At 44.8% G+C, this 22068-nt stretch overlaps 1 protein-coding gene across 4 annotated transcripts; it reads left to right on the top strand.

Annotated features, from left to right (window-relative positions):
* The first annotated feature begins 5645 nt into the window (after positions 1 to 5645).
* gprc5ba (G protein-coupled receptor, class C, group 5, member Ba) lies at positions 5646 to 20742 on the top strand. 4 transcript variants are annotated; one of them, XM_083977231.1, is made up of 5 exons: positions 5646 to 6356; positions 8203 to 8264; positions 14839 to 15870; positions 16114 to 16235; positions 17624 to 20742. In XM_083977231.1, the coding sequence occupies exons 3-5, from the start codon at positions 14841 to 14843 to the stop codon at positions 17666 to 17668; spliced, it is 1197 nt and encodes a 398-aa protein (XP_083833357.1). In that variant the 5' UTR covers positions 5646 to 6356; positions 8203 to 8264; positions 14839 to 14840; the 3' UTR covers positions 17669 to 20742. The 4 variants fall into 4 exon arrangements, with proteins under 4 accessions (XP_083833357.1, XP_083833355.1, XP_083833356.1 ...); XM_083977229.1 differs by lacking the exon at positions 8203 to 8264; XM_083977230.1 differs by lacking the exon at positions 5646 to 6356 and having other exon boundaries at positions 8180 to 8264.
* Positions 20743 to 22068: the final 1326 nt, after the last annotated feature.

Raw genomic sequence — 22068 nt, 5'->3', positions numbered from 1 at the left:
CGATATGTGGGTAGAAAACTGGGTCCACGGGTTCTCAGGGGTCGAGTGGTTAGAGCACATCCCATGTTGGCATAGTCCAAAGTAGTGATCACCGGTTCGACTCCCGGCTGAGTCTATCTTTACTGCGTTGCATCCCCCGAGTCCAGTGGTTTCCAACCTTTTCTGGCTCGTGAGTTGTGACTCCATTTTGACATCACAAATTTCTGGCGACCCCATCAGTCAAGATGCGCCAGCTCAGATATTTTTATATGCTGCATTTTATTTGAACTTGATTTAAATTCGCGAAAGTGAAAGTCAAGAATACAGTTGTTTAGGATTGTGTGTGGTATTTTTAATTATAATTTAAAAAAAGAATAATAACTAGTTTTAAAAATATTTTTATTTTTTTTATCAATTACTGGACATTTCAGGCGACCCCATTTGAATTCCAGGCGACCCCACATGGGGTCCCGACCCCAAGGTTGAAAAACACTGCCCCAGTCTCTCTCTTTCTGCCTTCCTGTCTCTCCTGTCCTCTCCAGAAAAGCCACAAAAATGAGAGATAGGCAGAAAATGCCCTCCAAAATTACAGCTGTAAGATGAATCTAACACACTGTCCATCACTTGAACTCACTAAATTAGTTTTGCAATTGACAACGTTTTCTGATCATGTGCACTTGTCACTAAAACTTTGACTTTTTGAAGTAACTCTTACATTAAAACCCCACATTACTAATATCACTTCAGCTAATTTGAAAATATTATAAGCTGCCTGTATCTGGTTTAACAAGTTAATAAACTACTATAAATATGTTTTATCTTTCTTCCCATTATTTTCCCAAAATCACATGAATACATTAACACACAGTCCAGCTAAGGATGATGGGAATTAAATTAGTTTTGAAGATATTTCATCAGCGCTCATGTGATGATAATATAATTAATCACACATACGCTACTTGTTGTTGAGCCATTTCACTCATAATTGTTAACCTTATGGAGACACCAGAGATCATGAACGTCTTTAGAAATGTTTTGCTAAGACATTAGTGCTGGTAAATCCAAGTCTTACTTTCCCTGTTCATCTCATCTGTGTTCGGTGACATTTCTGCTCTGCTGATAAACAGCATCTGTTTTTCACCTCCAACTTAAACCAGGCCTTAAAGCTGAGACTAGCTTTAAAAACAATATGTTGCTTTCAGCATGTGGATATGGTGACTGGTTGATAGAGGAGGAAGGTAAATCCTGGAGCTGCCTTTATTCCACTGACCTTCCCCCAACCTTCGAAGGGTTAAATCCTGTTTAGAGCCATTGAAAAACCCAAGGAGCTGACAGAAAGGTCTCCAAGGCTCACTGAATGAGTGCACTACGGTCCATGTGGTGGTCTTTGAAGAGGCCTGATAAGACCCCTCTCCCTCTCTCTCTTTGTATCTCTTGCTGTGTGTGTGTGTGTGTGTGTGTGTTTGTGTGTGTGTGTGTGTGTGTGTGTGTGTGTGTGTGTGTGTGTGTGTGTGTGTGTGTGTGTGTGTGTGTGTGTGTGTGTGTGTGTGTGTGTGTGTGTGTGTGTGTGTGTGTGTCTGTGTCTGACAGAGAAATGTCCTGTGTGCCTGAGTGCTTCTGTGTATTTGCTGTGTCCTCCAGATACAGTACATGCAAATGTAAATATACTGTAGGTTGTTTTAAACTGACCTGACAAGGTCACATTCACATGACCTTTAATATCAACCCCACTTCAACGGGGCTATGCTGCTTTGAAAGGTCACGACCTCTGCAGGTTTTCAGGACTCTGAGCAGCCGGAGGGTTTACATCACGGAGGTGAACAGATGAAGTTGGGATTATCTCAATTAGCATACTATCTTCATTACCTCAGTGACCTTGGCAGCACCATGTTTTTTTTTAAGTATATGTTTTGGGCTTTTTATTGCCTTTAATCGATAGCACAGTCAAGAGAGAGACGGGAGGCAGAGAGGGGGAATGACATGCAGGAAAGGGCTGCCCGATGCGGGATTTGAACCACCTGCAGTGAGGACTGTAGTAGCCTCAACATGAGACGGCAGCTCTACCAAGTGAGCTAAACACCGCCCCATCAGCACCATGTTTATTAATGTCTAACATGCCTTTTAAACTAACAAGTATTTATATTTTTTGTATAAAAAACATGGATGCCATCAGTAAGTATACTACAGTGAATTACTATGACAACTCCATAAAATTGGGGAAGTGTTGACACAGAAAATCCCTCTTTATGAGTAAGTTCCTGTACTTTTCTAATGTCCTGTATTTAAATCACGTTGTATGTTAATCAGTCTCCAAACTTGATGTCACTTGAGTTGTTTTCTCAAAGAGTGTCAGACAGTAGGCTTCACACATGATCAGTGGTGCGCTTCGACACAAATTTTGAAAAATTCAAGAGTTAAATGTGGTTTTATCCGGAGTGAAAAACAACAGTGCTCATCCTAGGGGCTTTGGAATCTGCTTGATGAATAAACAGAGAGGAGAGGAAACGGCAGAAAGACTGGAGGCAAATGACAGAAAGAACTGAGCTGAGCTGTTTAGCTTACAGCTAATATTTGTGCACTTGGTACACTGGGTGTTTGAGGCTGCAGAAATGGCCCATCTGTCACATTCATGCCACAAAGGAAAAGTTTGTTTTTCTTTTTGTTTCATCTAATGAAGTTATCTTGATATTTGAAGTGGCCCTTTAGTTGGGGGGTTGGGTTTACATGGCCTGATACTGTGTACTATGCTGTCATGTAGGACTGTAAATGAATATTTGAATCAGATGTGATGCATGTGAGTATTTGTGATATAAATATGCTTAATAATAGTTCATCTGACCTTCTCCCCTTACCAAACACAAAGACCATCACACCTTACATCCCCTATCTCTATAAGATCTATTGCGGCAGGTTTTAAAATGGGATGTGTATCAGGAAACAAAATGCTCTTTAAAATTAGACTCTCTTCCGGCTAATTTTGGACACCTGCATCCTGTCATAGTTAATACATCCTGTGAGGTCACAGGCTCTCATCCTGATGCTTGTCTCTGGAAACAGATGCAGCATGCGGCCTGTATGTCAGCCACCCTGCTGTCACTGTTTGCTTCTTTGTGTGGAGCTGAGCAGGGTCTTAACAAGATGAGGCAACCTCTGGGCAGCAAGGAGCCACGTAATGAGGGAAGGATGAGAGAGATAGAGGGGAAGGAAATAGAAACAAAAAACATGTAGAGGCTGCAAAATTATAAGGAGAAAATTGAGATCAACACTGGAAAGGGATGGAGTCCATAAATACAGTGCAACATTCATAAACCAAATGGAAACATGACAGACAGTCTGTGACGCTCTTGTTCCTGTAAACACATGACACTTGAGGAGCATGTGCTACAGTAACTCATCAGACAGAGCCAAAGTTAGTGCACTGACTGTCTGTAAAGCTATGTTAGTCAGTGAGCAGCACCAATAACTTACTCGGTACGTTGTCACTCTATGTAAATACTGAAGCAGGAGTCCTCCACTACTGCTTTGAGCTGAACCTCAAGTTGATGATATCGTATAAACATACATACAATATTGGCTGTCTTGCGGAGTTACATGAGAAGTTTGACCCCACTCTCACATCCTTAGGCTACAGTAAAGGTGTAGCGAGAGCCAGCAATCGGTCAGCTGATGTAAACAGGGAATTAGCTGTCTTGGCTCTGTCAAAACAGCTCTAAAGCTAATTTGTTAAAGTGCTATATGTTATTCATTTACTATGTAAACTGAACTGTAAAAATGTCAAGTTTTACAGTGGATTATGCACTGGATTGACTGTTTAGTGCAGGAGACAGGAAGTAAAGCTCGCTACAATGCCAGGCCAAGACACAGAGTATAGGCCCCAAATGCCCCCTTATAAAATCATCATGTATCATGTTTACGTTTTCAAGTTTGTACCGAAATGAGATATAAAATGTTAAATAATTAGCTTCAAAGATGCTGATTGGTAGCCTATATTTTTTTTTTTACTTTTGGACACAGCCAGGCTGTAACTGTTTCAAGTCTTAATGCTAATATGAGCTAACTAGGCTCTGACCCTGCTATATATTAACACTACAGGAGAGAGAGCTGTGGCATGAGCGTGCACATCAATCTGCTGATAAAGTGAGCGAACCATTAATCTCCTCGGTTGTCCTGTTTTCAAGCAGTGACCCCTCCTCCTCCACCTTCTCCTCCTCCTCCCCCTCCTCCTCCTCCTCTTCCCATGCTGTCACTCTCCCAGCCTGCACCTGTCAGATTAGTCTCACATCCTCAGCTGCCACTCCATATGATACGCCTCCTTACTGCCCAGAGCCTGCATGTCATCTCACTTTGCATGTATTTATGCGTTTGTGAGTGTGTGAAAGGGGGAAAGAAACTAAAGAGCAACGAGGGGGCAATCCCATGCAAAATGTGGGTGTATAAAATGTGAGTGTGAAACGGTTTGTTGTTAATTCCCAGTGTTTCTCGCTTGTTGCACAGGATCTGGCTCGAATTCATTAATACACAAACAAACACCTCCATACCACTGGATTATTTGCAATCCCTTCAAAATGAGACCTGACTGGAAAGGACGGAGAAAGGGTGTGTGCAGCTTCCTTGCATTATAATATTTTTGCAAAGCAGCACAGTGGTCAGGGGTGTCATGGCTGACACCCTCTCCCTGTCCCAGCTTCTCTGAGAGACTGCTGTGGAAATTAGTTTTGTGAGTCTGTATGAAACTGTAACAACATTGCCACAATTCACCTCCATCATGCACCATGGGTGAAGGCAGGATGGAAGTCCTGGGGGGTTGGGGGTGGGTGTTGAGGAGTGAGGGAGGGAGGGCTCTTTCCATTGAAAGCCTCCGTGGTAGATGGACTGGAGCAGCTGAGGCGACAAGCATGTGACGAGGGGGAGAAATAATAAGCATCATAGCAGTTTGAGGCTGTGTCAAGTGACTGCAGATAAGCAACGTCACGTCGGAAACAGCTGCATTTCTTTCAAAATAAAAGAGTTGGGGGACTGCAAGATGTGGAAGAGGACAGGAGGGGAATAATCTAACATACAATCAGCATACAAAGGGAAAGAATTATGGGATAATATAATATTGCTCAATATACTTATAATGCATAAAATGATTGTGATAGTACAGAGCCTACATGGTAGTTCGCTGCCATCAGAGTGAGTGAGTGAAATTGTAACGTATTAAACTTGCTACAGACCTATAATTGTCGTAAACTGCAATACAATGGTAGATTTACAATCTCATTTATTCAATTTATCATTTTGGAAAGCACATTTCTCCGTGGTGTGAGTGAGATGGTTCAGTTTACTATATAGCCTAAGCATTTTATTTTGAAAGGTGGAGCCGGATATTTGAGTTTCAATAGTTCAACCTGACGAGGTATTGGCATTTATTTTTCTATGATTTAGCGCAGTGAACGAGTGAAAAATCAGCTGGGATTAAGAGGGAGCAGCATTTCACGAGTGCACATTGTGTGTAGGAGAGTGACATCGAGCCAGACGGGAGTGTGTTGGCGCGTGCGTGTGTGTGTGAGGGAGCTGCTGTAACCTGCGTCTAACAGGATTTAATAAGGTGCCCCCTCCCTGTCAGGCACCAATTAATTTATCGGCGAGTAAAAGAGTTATAGCTAGAGGAGAGAGGACAGAAAGGAGTCAGCGGGGACTGTGGCGGCTCTGGAGAGCTGTCACTTTCTCTCTCTGTGTGCCTGCCTGCGTGTGTGTTTGTGTGTGTATGTGTGTGTGTGCGCTGAGAGGGATTACCATTACGCACGTTATGCGGAGCGCAGTTTTGGTGATGCATTCAGTCGGGATATGTGCGGCGGGGAGCAGTGAGCGCCGTCAACGCGGGCGTCCAGTGGCATAAACAGCTCAGTAGCAGGAGAAGGAGTCCGGGCAGGTTCGGAAGCAACGTTTGTGCACATCACAGGATTTCGGCCAACTGTGTGTTTTTACGTGTTTTTTTTTGTGATGATTGCTCTCTCGTTGGTGCATTGAAAGTCAAAGATGCGCACCGCCGAACAAAGGATTTAGGGGGAAAACGATAAAGAATCTGTTCCACGTTTTAATCCCAACACCTCTCTCCTGCTCTGGACTGCCAGGACCGGGGATTCATGCTGGTTCCGCCTCTGAGGACAGCGGACACGGGCTAAGGGACCGGGCTCCTCCGGTCTGAAACCTGGAGCAGGAGGAATCATCTGGTCTGATCGCGTACAGCTCCATGTGGATGGAGAGCGAATACGCAAACACGGCGAGCCAGGCTCTTTCCGAAATGTGACATTTTTTTAAATTCCTTCTCCCACTATACCTGACTACTGTGCATCTGCCTTCGTTCTCGATCGGATTTGTTTACATCGATAAAGGTAGGTTATACTTGCCGCACAGGATATTGATTGATAAGAACGGGAGGGGGGCAGGGGAGTGTGACAGCCGTGCGGACGTCTGTGTGTGCGTGCGTGATATATTTTCGGGGAGTGAATGGAGGTGTGAAAGTGAATGCATCCCTCGGTTTGTGTTGTATTGTAATGTGTGGCTGGTTCACGGGGGGGGGGGGGGGGGCGGCTTATCACCACTGAGGTGGAAGTTGCATCACTGACAGCTCTGGGAGAAAGGCGATGCCGATGCACCAAATGCATAGGTGTGTGAGGCGGAATACCGGGGGGTGCGCACACGCGGGGTTGTAGACATGTTCCAGAAATGTACGTTTACGCTCAGCGAACACACACACACACACACACCACACACACACACACACACACACACACACACACACACACACACACACACACACACACACACATGACCATGACCTCAGGCTGCGTTTGACAAACCCACGTTATAAGCTTAAACCAATGGAGGACTTTGGTCTGTCTGTGTGACATTTAAGGACTGATTGGCTGTAGCACTTTTTTTTCTCAGGAGGATGAAAATGTCTCCTTTATTTGTAGCTGCGCCTCCATTTTCATCCCACAGCACATTGGGATATTTTAGGAGTGTCAATCACTCTGAATTCATTCTTTACTCCAGAGGTTAGATGTCATTCTCTATTTTTGGATCCCCACCACACACACACACACACACACACACACACACACACACACACACACACACACACACACACACACACACACACACACACACACACACACACACAATAACAATGGTCTTACTGCTGCTGCCCCAAACAAACACTCTTCTGGAACCCCTGGGGACCCTCCCATGTGGCCTGTATTGTTAAGAGGAAAAGAGGAGAGGGGGAGTTGCTGAAAAAAGACATGAAAAAAGAGCATTCTCCAAATGTGTGTTTGCATTGAAGTGCTCCTTAGGTCAGCTAAAGCCAAGGGTGTCCCCCTGTAGTAGACGTGTCCCTCCCACACCGGCCTCGTAGATCAGCAGCGGGGCCGTGGGCGGGCGGTTGTTGTCTAACTCGGCAAGAAATTGCACTCAAATGCCCCACTTGGGTTGACTGAGACAAAGCAAGTTAGTATGTAAATTGTTGTCAATGTATGGATTGGTCAATAGATAAATGACACATGAGCCTTGAGCCATTGTCAGTGCAGTATTTGTGTACTCTGAAAGCTCCTGGGTCTGTTTTGGACTGTTCTGTTTTCCATCATTAATCAATATTCAGCAGAGTGGAGCTGTTTATTCTCAGGCTGCACTTTCATGAGTTAGTTAGCAGCCTCTGGGGAACAGAGGATGCTACAGTATCTCCTCGGGGCTGATGCCATATGTACTGCGTTTGGATGATTGTGTGTGTGTGTGTGTGTGTTTGTGTGTGTGGCCTCTTTACATACACATGACACAGCTGAGACTATGAGCTGGAGCTCTGATCTCACATCGACTGGAACTTCTCTGCCTCTTCTTTCATGTGTGCATTTGTGTTCATGTGCCCACCCCTCCTCCCCTTCATACACAAACAGACACATGCACATACTCAGATACACACACACACACACATACACACACATACATGCTCCGGGCACAAGGCTCGCTCCAATTCTTCCTGCGCACATCCGGCTGTTCCTTGTTTCTCTCGCTCCTCTGATCACTATCACATTCTCTAACCAAATCTGATCTCTGTGTGCTCCTGTGATCACCCCCACCAAACACACACCCTAACCCCTTTTCATCCCGCCACTTTGCTTTATTGATATCACTGGAAGCAGAACACATGACATTGGTGGTTTGTGTCTCACTGTGTTTCAGGTTGCAAATTCTGGGGCTCTGGATGCCTTGACATCTGACTGATCAGCTCATGAGTAGTTGATGTAAGAATAAAAGGCAGTACAGGGAGAGGTGTGTGTGTGTGTGTGTGTGTGTGTGTGTATGTGTGTGTGTGTGTGTGTGTGTGTGGTGAGATTAAACATTGGCACCGTTAATTGCCAAGTCAATTAGCATACGGTCTTGCTGTGAGCCTAGTCACATGGTAATGAGGCCTAATTAGGACGACCAGGGATGTCTGTGAAGAGGCTGGGGAAAATACTTCCACTGTCAATTTTTTTTCATGATGACACCCAGGAGGCCGATGCAGTGAATGGACCACTCCTCTTTCATTGAGCCAATTGAATATATAGCTACTCCTTTGATCCTCTCCAACCTGCTCCCTCTTTCTGTGTCTGTGAGTCCTTTTTTCCCCTAAAACCTCCTTTTCAATAATTTAGCACATCCAAACGTCATACTGACGTCTAGTCCCCCCACCCCCCCCATTCCTCTTCTTCATCCCCTCTTATTCCCATCCTTTTTATCTGTGTCTGCGAAGCATTGCTGGCATCACTCTGGAGGGTTAGAGATGAGTTGAGATTGGCGACAAAGTGCACTTCTTGGTTGTTTTATTTAAAGTTTCAGTACTGAGCTCCAACATATCTGTGACAGCTGAACCCATCTGACTAACAATTCGAATCTACCAAAACTGCATCAGTTCTTTCATGGTCCATCCCTCATCCCTCCTCCACCAAACTGACAAATAAACAACCACAGGTGAAAACAGAACCTCCCTTGATACTTTAGCTCCAACTGACTGAGTAAAAATGAATGCACAGAATGTATTGAAAGTTAATTTTGTGTGCGAGTTGCTGTGAAGTCGAGTTTGTTGAGCTACTGTAGATGTCTTTCTCAAAACGCAGACTCTCATGTATATTGGCCAAGATCCTGTGCCTTTCTGCGGAGGAGGTGTCTGACTCTAGCTAAATGCACCATCTGTAAGGTTATCTCTGGAAAGTCACAAGTTCAGGATTTCCAGCAACCAAGTATCGTTACAGTGCACTTCAGTGAGAAAAAGATATCCTACCTGTTCTGGATAAGAGTATGTCCACATAGCTCTCCAGTTACATTTAAAACACCCCATTTTTTTTCTCAGGTGATCCATCTGTCTCACCCTAACATACTTATGATTTTTGGATGAATCATAATATGGTCAGCAGGTCAAAGAAAACTTAAATTAGAAAAGAAAAAAGACTCTTGTATGTGTAACGTGTGTAACCTCAGGTAAGACAGGTACCTTTATTGGACCTGTAAATGCTGTTTTAGACCAAAATAAGTAGGCAAGCTATTATAAGCTATTATTAAACTATTCTCCCTGGAAGAGCTTAAGTCAGATGTTATAAAAGTCCTATATTAAAAAAGGAAAGCTTAAAAGACCAATGACCAACTTAGCTATCCTTCATAAAAGCTTATTTTGAAGTATAAAAGTGCTTTTAATCCAAGGTAAATATCATACAGTGAGAAGGGACTATTAGACAGACAGGGTTAATTTATGACTGAAGGTGTTACGTAAGCCCGGCTACTGATGTAAGATGTAAATGTATGCACTGTCAGAGTAGGAAAGGTCTGTTAGTATTAGAGAAGACAGTGGATAAGACCGGACTCACAAATGGTGAAAGCAGAAAGCAGATGCCAGCAGAAATGACCTGTTCACCTCAACAGCTGGATCAGCGTGTTTCCAGCCATATATCTAGAATCTCATGCAGTCTCTCAGTCATGCACACGCACACACACACACTTCCGTTGGCATCCCTCTGAATCAAATAGTACGAGGAAAAAAAAAAGTGCGAACCGAAGCCAGTCATCAAAATGCAATAATCCTCCCAATTATCACCACAGTAATTAGACAGCATCTGCTTGTGTGATACGTCTAATAAGTGTAGGAGGTTGTAATTGTACAGATCCCTGACTATCCAGCCTGGAGCAGATTTGAATGACTGCAGTGCTGCACATTTGCACTCTCACGCCTGTGTTCCTGTTGTGTTAACAGCAGCGCCATAAGGAATGCATGCTGCATACTTGCCACGTTCAGGTTTGTGTGAGAATGTGGTGCTTTTACACACACACAAATACACACACATGCATCATCCATGTCACCAAACTGCATGCAAGTAAAAGTAATACATAGCAAATAGAGCCATCACACATGGGCAATCATTCCAGTCTGTGCATGTGTGTGAGAGTGACACGTGCTGCAGGACTTGGATACATGTAGAATGCAAAACTAAGATGGACCTCTGAGTGCCAGCAGGCTGCTTGGCACTGAGGAAGATGATGCCGGAGAAACAGAAGCCATTCAGCAGAACTGGCAGAAGCTGGATCCCTCCCCCAGTTACATAAGATACACAGCGAGAATAAAGGCAAGGGGGGGATTGGGAAGAGGGTGGAGGTGAGAGAGAAGGAAGGGGGTGCAAGAAAGGAGGAAGGAGAAGGCAAAATGGAAGGAGAAAGGGGTGTGTTTGGGATTAGACAGTGGGGGGTGACAAAAGGCAGAAAATGTGGGGAGAGGAGGTTTGTGTGTGTAGGGCTCATCTTTCACAGCACATCTTCAAATGTAGCAGAGAGATGAGACCGCTCCGGCTGCTCTGGAGGAGAGGTGGCATTGAAATCTAACAGAATAGAGAGTTTTATTATGGAGGAGAGGACAGAAATGGCTGCATACAGGAGGAGTGACAGAGAGGGAAACATGTCTAGCGATATGGAAGGGTGGGGAGGTGTAGGGAGGGTAAGGCAGCGGCAGCATCCTCTGTGCTGCACAAAGCGGAAGGCCAGGGGCTCTTTCTCTCTCTTTTCACATGACTCATTATGGAGAGGCAGGGAATAGGACTCCAGCATGTGACATGTGTGCTGTAGATGTGTGCTGTGCGCGCTGTGTTCTGTGCGTCGTGCAGAACGACGAGAACCGCACAAGCATTTGTGATTTTGCACATGCACGTCTGGCTGACTGCGTACATGTGATCACGCGTGGCCACTGGCAGCCCTCTGTGTGCATCCCTCAGCTTTCAGCTTACCAGCCTGCCAAGTCACACTCAAAAAGCAGCCAGGGCAACCATCTGTGCAAGAGGGAGTGACTGGGTGAGTGAGTGGCAAAGTCACTAGTGTGTAGGACACAACCTCCAGTCTCGTCTTGTTTCCATTTGAGGGTGTTTACTTGTCTCTACTGTGTGGTTTTTACAGGGTCTATCTCCAGACAATGACAAAGAAGGTGACAAAGAATGACTGAAAGAAAAGTGCACAAAAAGACAGAGGAGGAACAGTTAATCTGCTCAGTTTGATGAGGATGAGTGAGCCTTTCTCTCTTTGTCTCCTCTCCCTTTTGTTTTATTCCTGTCATTTAGGGATGGGGCGTAACCATGGTTATCAGGAGCTCTTTGAAAAAACAACATGATGTTAGGAGTAAGCTTAGGAGTCAGTATGTGCGTGTGTTTGTTTTTGTGCTACTTACTGTATACAAGTGTGCATTTTGGTAAGACGCTGGCTGTGTGTAAGCTCCAGCACTGTGTTTTTGTGTGTTTTTTCGGTGACTCATCTCTCTGTAAGCAAATGATTGATGTTAATTTAGACCAATAATACCCGGCGGCTGTGAGCTGCTGTAACAAGGAGGGAAGGAGATGACAGGAAACAACAGCCTGAAATAATGGCAGGAAATGAGGGTGCGAAGAATTTTAGTAATGAGGAGGCGCGAGGAAGAATTTTTGGGGGTGTAAATAATCTCTGCGGGGAAACATGAAAGAGCTCCAAACAAATGAATATGCACAAAGCGCATATAATTTGTGTATAAGGATGCTTGTGTGCATATTTCACAAATCTGTGGCCTTAAATGGATATGAAGACAGACGCATCCCAGGCATGTAAATACATGGATGGGCCAGCCATGTGGGTAGTGTCTGTGTCTACATTTGGGGATGAATTAAGCCACTTGCTTTGATTTAAAATTGACCTATAAGCCATATGGATGTTAAGTTAAAGTTATATATGGCACCAAACAACAACAGAATTTATCTCTAGGAACTCATCAAACACATCTAGACTGGAATATTTACATTGTTTGACCCAACAGTTCTCACTGGATAGTTGCCAGTCTTTGAATTCATATCGTCTCATTGGATGTGAGCTCAGTGTTCGATCAGTCTTTTTTGTATGCAGAAGCTGTGTGCCAGATTGGAGCCGCATAGCCTGGCTAACACCAGACCTCATCTCAATGTAGATCGAGATTTGGTCTGGGAACCACCCGTTCATTTTTTCGTATTTGAGGCGTGGTTTACGAAAGCCCAGAGCTGTTTATTGGGCGCTAAATGTCTATCAAATGCGTCTGTACATACCTTATAGCCAATCGTATCAATCATACCCGATGACGTATGTAGAGTGACGATGAGGAAAAGAACGCTCAACGTTGCTCTTTTTTCAAAATAAAGTTGTGGTCTAAACTGCTTAAAACACTTTCTAATGCTGCATCGAAAGGCAAAGCGTCTGCCGCCATGTTGGATTGACAAGCTATCAACAAAGTCGCTTCGGTGTGTCGTCATGGTCTTGCTGCCCCCTCCCCTGTTCTGTGATTGGCTTCCTCGTTAAGGGAAAAATCGGGTCCATGGTTTCCAGGCTGACTTGCAAAGTGAATAAAATCGCGCGCAAAGCAGCATGGGTATACCCACGCTAGGAGCCACATGGAGTCATGGACAGATATTTTGTGCCACAATAATCGTTAAATCTGTGCTGAATTAAGTTCAATCAGTTCCCTCTCATTTTAGCTCTGTTTTTGGTCTCCACCATCCCTTAAAGAAATATCCCGCTGCTTAGTGCTTAGCTGATCAGTGTTTCAGTATGTTCTGTAGCTAGTTGCTTACTGTGTTAGTCATTTGATGGCAGGGTTGTGTACAGTGAGGATCTGGAGCTTTGCTTGAAAGTGGGTTCAGATCAGAAGAGTAAAGTGTTAATTGACAGATGCACAAAGAGACCAATGAAGCAGCAGAGAGACTAAATTCACATATTAGTGTTACACACTGTGTTCACACAAGTTTCATTTTGCAATATGATTCATTGTTACAGTAATAATTTAATTGAAAAATGAAGTCAGATGCATCAAGGCACAATCAAACTAGAATTGACTTCCTCCTACCTCCTCATGACGAAATAAATCAGAGTATCTAGGGCCTGTCTCCTTCTTGCTGTCTGCCCCATTAAATAAGCTACATGCTGGAAGGACTGTGTGTGACCTCTAGCCCTGGCTGATGTGTATTTAAACCTCACACTCTCCCCTGATGGCCTGACCATGTAACTCTTTCTGACTTCTTGGCATACAGTAGAGAGAGAGAGAGAGAGAATAAGAAGCTGGGGATCTCCACTGCCCTGTATGTGGTATGTAAAAACAATCTATTTGTGGACACTGGGAGTTTATTTTAATGCCAAAATTACAACGGGACTGAAGTTGTATGAAGTAAACAATCCAAAGTGGAGGGTGGAAAAGTGTGTGTGTTCAGTGAGTGTGCAATGTTTAACACTAACACTAATGCCTGAGCCAGCTTGGAAAGAATTTCTGAAAGCTTAGAGACAGTTGACAGTATCCTGGCCTCGAGTGTGTGTTTGTGCGTGTGTGGTGGCTTTAAATACAAATCATCCTCCCATAAAACACACTGCTTGTCAGGTGAAACGACGGCGCTGATCATCTCTGAAAAGACCTCACTGGAATGAAAGACTGTAGTATTTGTGTGTGTGTGTCTTTGGCAGTGTGACAGTTGTGATGAATAAAGAAAAAGGTAGACTCAGACAGCATTGATTTGGCATGCTTGCTGTTGCTTTTTTACTGGGACACTTCTCTCACAAGTACACGAGTGTTTGTACTTGCTGTGCTCGCGGCTCTGTGTATTTGTGTATTGTGTATTATGCATCTTCTCAAGCCTTGCTAGATGCCCTAAGATGCCTGATAGTGAGTCAAACTGCTTGTACGCACTAGTTCCGTTCTCTGTATCTCTGTTTTGTTTTGTTTTTTTAAAGTAAAATATGCATGATGCTGCAGCTTTCCTGACAGAGCACCGGCAGATTGTTCCCTGGACGAGACCGGACAAATAAATCACCTGAATCTCTCTTTGGAGGCGTTGTAGGTGCTGTGACCTCACCGCTTTGTGAATGGACTGAAGGCCGCTGATCTGGGCTTTTCTGGGTTTCTGTTTTTTTTTCCTGCCATGTGGATGTTGTTTAGTTGAAGGTGTTGAAACAAAATGAAACCTTGGAGCCTTTAAAAGGTTTAAAAATAGGCAGCAGGACTATGGGCTGCACAGGATTTGTGTGTGCGCACATGTGTTTTGTGTTTGGTAAGGCTTCAGTCATTCACCCCACATGAACTACTGTCCTTTGTTTCCTCTCTCAAACACAGCAGTGGCAGATAGTCTGTATTGTCAATCACAGGCGGATGATTGCTGTGAGAATGACTGAGTACTCACCTCTGTGTGCTTCCAGGCATTTGTGACCAAAATGATTCACTCTTTTTCTCTCCCTTCTTTCTCTCCATCTCTTTGACTCCCTCTTTGCCTCCTTGCTCTTTTCATCATCTCTCTCTCTCTGACTTCTGTCCTGTTGTCCTCTCAGAGATGGCGTTCCTCCCGGTCCTCCTCCTGCTGCTGCTGACTGTTGCTCATCGTGCCAGCAGTCAGGACACCGAGGACTCCGAGGCTCTCCCGAGAGGCTGCGGCTGGGGCCTCATGCGTCCCTACACCCTCCTCTGTGACCTGGACTCCATATGGGGTGTAGCTGTCGAGTCTGTGGCTGCTGGTGGTTCGCTGGCTGCCATCTTGCTAGCCCTAGTCCTGGTGTGTCGTTTACGCCACATCAGTGAGGCAGAGAAGCGCAGCGGCGTGGGACCCATCCTCCTGCTGCTCCTTGGCATCCTCGGCTTGTTCGGCCTGAGCTTTGCTTACCTGATCGAGCAGGACGAGTCGTTATGTCTGCTCCGCAGGGCCCTGTGGGGTCTCCTGTTTGCCGTCTGCTTCTCCTGCTTGCTGGTGCAGGGCGTCCGTCTGCGCAGGCTGGGCCGGGAGCGTCGCAGCCCCGGGGGCTGTGCCCTCACAGGCCTGGCGTTGGGTCTGAGTGCTGTGCAGGGCATTATCGCTGCAGAGTGGCTACTCCTGACCGTGCTGCGGGAGCGACGAGCCGCCTGCCAGTACCTGCCTCTGGACTTCTCGTTGGCTTGCAGCTATGTGCTAGCTCTCCTTATAGCTGCGCTGACTGCTGCCGCCCTGGCCTTGTGCGGGAAGACGCGTCAGTGGCGCTGCAACGCCGTCTGGCTGCTGGTGACCTGCCTGCTGTCGCTGCTGCTGTGGGTGGCCTGGGTGGGCTTCTACCTGTATGGCAACGATTGGCTGGGGAGGTCCCCGGACTGGAACGACCCGGCACTGGCCATCGCTTTAGTGGCTCAAGGCTGGCTGCTGCTGATCTTCCATGCCATTCCCGAATCTCACATCTGCCTGAGACCCCCGCCACAACCCACTGCCCCAGATTACTTTGACACTTCCCAGAACTCAACGCGAATGAGGGAGACCAGCTTCGATGAAGACATCCCCCTCTCTCACAGGCAGTTCGTGGAGAACCAGGGCTACGGATACAATGACGAGAACACTGCAGGTAAAGAGCCATTCAATACCTTAACGCAGACAGGTGTAATATGTGCTGACGGGCCGCAGGAGGAATGTAGGCCAACATGAGTAATAGAATACCAGATAATTTGCATGTGTGGCTAGAAATAAGTACAGGAAGAAGAAATGTATGTATGTAGGACAGAATTACACAGCAAGAGCTTCTTTCATCGAGAGCGATGTGGTGAGTCACAGTGAGTAATCTCTGTCTGCCACTCTGTTCTCATGCCAGGTTTGAGGAGCGGTGGCGGCGCCGGGCAACACAACAGTAACACCGGCGCCAGGCCCAGCGCTCCTTTCCGCAGCAACGTCTACCAGCCCACCGAGATGACCATGATCCTAAACGGGGGAGCGGTGAGTACATCCTCCCAGTCACAGGTACACGCCGCTTACACGCCGCTCTCTCATTCGAACCACGCCGACAAGACTGCATGCACATTTGTGCGTCCTCGACCATAATGTCATTGCACAAGAATGAGGGAGAGGTGTGAGTGTGTGCGTGCACTGCAGCATCAGTTTGTAAGGGGAACGTTCACGCGCCTGAGTGTATCGTATTTTGAGGGTGCATGCATGGATGAGCTTGTCACAGGCGGTCATTCATCTGATATTGATTTGTGTACGGGTGAGTGTGAGAGAACCTCCATGTGCCCCTGTGTGTGTGTGTAAATAAACCACGATGCTATCTGTCCACTGAGCGATGCGACTGTCTGCCGGGCCTGTCACGCCCTTCATTATGCACGATGAATGGGCACTCTGGCTGGCACAGGTGAACCTCCTCCCAGCCAGTGTGTTATGAATTAAGCCCCTTGACAGCACAGCACTGCACTGCACTGCACACGCCATTAGAGGTTATAACGCTGAGGCAACACTCTGCTGACTGAAAGATCATTTGCAGTCATTCCTACATATTGCAGTTGATTTAAGCCGACAAAGGGAAAACAGACTTCTTGTTAAGCTGCTCTACATAAAATATTATCAGTGTACTCAAACTGTTTTTTTTATGCATCCATTTGAAAGGACGTTATTTCTGTTACGTATTTTTTATAAAAAACAAAAGAGGCAGATGAAAATGCTGATAATTAAATGGTAGTACAGGAGTGGAGTTTATGTGTAACACTAAGGTGACAGAGGAATGGTACTGCTCTCATGTATAAGCTTAGCTGCCACCCATTAACTACTGCTTTAAGATGAATGGAAAGCATTAAACATTATAATTTGGGTTTACAGATTGTGAGAGTCAGGGCAGGTTATGTAATTGGTGTGTTTCTGAATACCATATGTGACATCATACCAATTACTGTTGAAACATGTGATTTTGTTTGAAAATGCTAACCATAAATAATAAAAAGCATTAATTTATTTTTCTATTAGGAATATGAGCAGACAACATTACAGTAACCACAATAAAAAAAACATCATATTTTTATCGCTATGTCTTTTTTCTCCTTTGGATTCTGGCACTTTGATAAGTCTGAAGATCCCGTTCTGAGGGATTTTTGGCGAGTGAGACTCAAACTGAGACTGTAGTAGTGAGGGAGGCAAATTATTTGATTTTGAAAAGTACATTGTGATGCAAATGATGCTCTTGCAGTCATGCGCTTTGTCTTTGCCCAGAGATGTGTAGACAAACATGAAAAGCAAGCATGCATGGGAACCTTGCAGCTATTGTTGGCAAGAGTGTAAAGGTGCTGAATATATGATGCTATCCATATCATTTATGAATTTATATTGTCCTTCTACAGGTTCCCTCTGCCCCTCCAACCTACACGGGGAGGCAGCTGTGGTGAGGGGAGAAAACTGGAAAGAGGATGTGTGGTAGAAAATGAAGAGAAGAAGAGGATGGAGAGGTCGAGGGGGGAGGCGTCTGGGACGATGGCACCGACTGGATGAATTGGACTTACAACATGGATGCCAACAGGGCTCTTCCACTGCGTGTACAGACTATAACACTGACTGCGTGCCAATTAACTATTATGATGTATGAGTGTGTGTGAGACTGAGAGCAAGTAGGACATGGAGGACAGAGCTAAAGTGTGGGCGTGCACACAAATCTCTGTAGACGGGGGTTCAAAAACTCAAAGTGTGGCCAGCAAGTAGCAAAACAAACACACTGACACAGATCTAAAGATATTGACATGCAGTATTCTTCTTCTTTTGATTTGATTTGCTCCCCCCGAGACTGCAGCACTGTAAAGCATCCCTGAAAACTGTGAAATCTCTTTGCTTTTTCCTGCTCTATCTCTCTTCCTGTCAGTCAGGATGTCTTTTTCTGCCGCTCGTCACAATGCTGGCGCTCTGGTGGAAACATTTGGCTCTGTCCTCCATCCATCCACAGCCAAGGTGAAGACAAAGCACACGGGCAAACTGTACAGCTTGAGCACCGCCCGCTTAAAAAGAACCCAGCCTCTGTGGGTGTGTATGTACAGTATATGAGTGTGTATGTGTGCGCGTGTGTGTGTTTCCTGCATCTCAGCTCGACCACTCCAAAAAAACATCCCTCTCCAGACTGTTACCCCCCTCTCCTCCCCAGCCTTTTTTTTTTCCTCCTTCGCTATCTCTGTCTTTGGTCTACACTTTGCTGTGAATATAACACATAACTCCTCTCACCTTGCCTCATCCTCCCACCTGCATGGACACTTCGTGAAAACAAACTGTGAAACCCTGAACTGCGGTGGGAAAAGAAGTTCCCAGTGATACAGACACAACAAAAGCGGCCTGGAGCACCTGAGCAGAGGGATTACAAGCTGCTAATGAACTGCTGTTAGACGTGCGACGGAGTAGAGTGGATTCTGATTGGACAAGGAGGGCGTCAGTCATCAACGGGGAAGGCTGTGGTTCATGAAACTAGGTCAGACTGCTGTGCTGCTCTCCCACATCTCCGGTGGCCACTGGCGGTTTGAACCAGCCAGGAGAAACTGTCACTTTATATCAGCAGGAAACAGAGCGAGGAAATGAAATGGTCTCCCGTTCTTAGTTCCTCTGTCTGTGTTTATGTGTGCGTACGTGAGTGTTGTGATTTTATGCGTGTCGGGAGTTGTAGGGAAAAAAAAAATTCAAAGTCAAGGTAGCTTTCTGGTGCTAAATATTCCTACACACAACTTCCCATCGAGGCGCAGATCTGCAGGAGCAACGCTGATGTAGACACAGTAGTCAAACTGTGAGTGACAGACTATATATAGAGCTGCTGCGGCTGGTGTGTGGAGATATCCTAGAGCCTTAGAAAGATCAGATTTACAGTGCAAGGTAGAGAGAAGGAGATCAAATGTTAGAGGAGGAGAAGGGAGAGAGGGGCTGGAGGGGCAGAGGGGGTGGGAAGAGCCAGGAGGAAGGAGAGAGTGAGAGACGGTCTAAGGGGTGGAGGTGCGGGGGGGTCCATGTGACAGTGAGATCTCTCTGTGACTTCCCTCTGATCTGTGTGAGAAAATGGCTCCCTGGTCTGTCTGTATGTGTTTTTTGTGTGTGTGATGTGTAAGGGAGGCAGCCGTGCTGCTGCTGTGTGTGGTTGTCATCTTTATCTAGTGGAGCGTCTCTCCCTCCTCCTCCTCCTCCTCCTCCTCCTCCTCCTCCTCCTCCTCCTTCTCCTCCTCCTCCTGTCTCTCTGTGGTCGGCTATAGCTCAAGTCCCTGTGCCAAGAGGGACTCTTGTTTCACTGGAGTCTCCGTTTCACACCCGTTCCCTTCATCGTGACACCAGCTCTCTCTCGAGAAGCTGTGTACATAGTAGTGCTGTAAAGCTTTGCTTGCTTGTTTACTTTTTTTTTTTTAAACTGTAGGCTGAGTTTAGACACCAGTGTCATATGACTTACTGGAGAACTGACTACTGCAAACTGTTTTTATCTGGGGATATTTTTTTAACTGGTTTGCTTTGTGTTCATACATTTGCTTGTTGTTACATCATGCTTTTATTTTTCTCTTGCTGGTGTCTTTCTTTCTTTCTTTTTTAACTAGCATTTTGGAAATGTTTTGCCAACACTAGATGCTTTTATTTTTTGTTTGAGTAATGTACAAGGAAATTATATGATTTGTCATTTAGAGGGACTTATATTGTTTGTACCTCCTGCACGGTATTCTCAGTCAAAACAGTGGTCCACTCTATGCTCTGACAGTCACGGGGATACAAACATCTTTATTTTCAATTTTCTTTTAGGAAACTGACCCTGGCTGTGAATAATGCTTGGCACTCCATGCAGTAAACAGTGACTTACAGTATTCTGCCATACAGTAGAACAGAGCAACGAGGCCAGAATAAATTAATTTACAGCCCATAAGTTGTTATTCTGGTGACCCCTGGTCTTAAAGAATCCCTTGACTATGACAAGATTAAGGGTCAACCCTTCACTGCTGCTGTATGTTTATGTCTTTTTCACTGGCTCTTCTAAAATAGGATGGTGCCAGTAGGCAAGCGAGCAATCTCTGTTTGGGGCGACCCTGGTCAGAGATGGGCCCTGGGCCCTGGAACCACAAGTGGCAGCCCATGAAGAGGAAGTGTCTTCAGGGTTTTGGGTGGACAGCAGTAATGGGACAAAGCTCTAGAGCTGAGGGTGGGAGGGTTCAATACTTGTGATGTTTTCACTCAATGTGGAGTACAAAAAAAAAAAAAGAATAACATGTGATTACGTAGATTTTGCACTCGTCAACTACCTATCTGTGCATGCTTATCACCATTTCTACATGTAAGACCTTTCTCAGACGTACTTTTGAATACTAACTCTATTTATGTAAAGGTCATGTGACAGCAATCATTTCAGTGTATATCAGGTGACACACTTATAATGTCTGTGCTTTCTTAAACACAAAACAGAGCTGGTTCTTGAGAGGCAAAGAGTTTAACGTCAGGTGAAAGTGGTCCAATACAGGAACAACATGCCAACATCACTGGACCTAATAATAACCTCCTCTATTAGTTTGAAGACTCGAGGGGAAAAAAAGAGAATCTTCCGACTGATATTGTCTCTGTGTTTGAAATCAAATAAACTGTGGTGAAATTTGCACAAAACTTCTATATGTTAAGTTTGTCATCCCTGGGCAGCCTGTTCGAACACCCATCCTCCCTGGGTTTGACATGTCCTTGCCTGTCCTCGCCTGATTTGTCTTGCCCTCAGACTGTTCCAGCGGGGCAGCTGACAGGGGTGATATTGGTTTTCACAGCTGAGACTGTGCAGTGACGCAGCATGCCTATGTATAGAACTTGATTCCCCTGATTAGAAAAGAGAAAAAAACAAAACAGTTAACTCTATTGTTTCTGTAACTGATTCAGGAAAAAAAGTTCAATAAAAGTGTCATGTTTGTAGTTAATTTTAATTGAATGTGGTTGGGTCTTTTTTCTCCAAGTAGTATTTCACTGAAAAAAGAGCCTTTTCATAAGCATCCTTGATACTGTTAAGAAATGTTATCAAGTTATGTGGTAAAACCACATTTGGAGAATACATTTTGGGTCTTTATTCAGAATCGCCATGAATTAAACATAAAAGAAAAAAGTCTCTATGTTGAATCAAAACACCATTGTGTATTCTTATGAAACTAATGTGATTATGTTTTAGGAAGTGGGCTATTCACTTTCTTACCAAGAGAGAATATTGATATATCTTATCTGTCTGGTAAATATTAAGTTAACATTGGTGGTTGGTTAGCTTAGCTTCGCATGAAAACTGGGGTGCCGCGTGCTGGACTACCCTTTGGCAGGCGAGAAAAAATTATTTCTTAGTGGTGCTCTAGCTCTAAAGATGCTAGTAGGCAAATATTGTTAGCTTTACAAAACACCCGGCTTTCGGTTATTTATGCTAAGCTAAGCAGCAGCTCAATGTAACCTGTTCTATAGCGTACAGATAGTCAAGCATCTTCACACATAGACTTTCAGTAATAAAACTGATTTTATTATTTATGTGTCTCTAAATGCTTTATGTGTCTCTAAATGCTGCATTTTTACTCATAGGATGCAGTTAAGTTTCACAGTTTGACAGGGTACTAAGTGTGTTTACAATGTGATTAGATGATTTAAATAGAAGGCAACAAAATCAGGCTATTTTTAGATCATATACTCAAGACAGCTGCTTTTAATATAGGCCTATGACATCCTAGGTTTGAACAATGTTGTTTACATTTAATGGTGGTGTTACTGTAATTTCTAATCAGCATATTCAAAGCTGAAACCTGATATGTTTTACTCAGAAACTCTGTGTGTAAAGATA

This window comes from Trachurus trachurus, assembly GCF_905171665.1.
Source record: "Trachurus trachurus genome assembly, chromosome: 8".
Classification (NCBI taxonomy): domain Eukaryota; kingdom Metazoa; phylum Chordata; class Actinopteri; order Carangiformes; family Carangidae; genus Trachurus; species Trachurus trachurus.
This window is presented reverse-complemented; position numbering and strand designations above follow the sequence as displayed.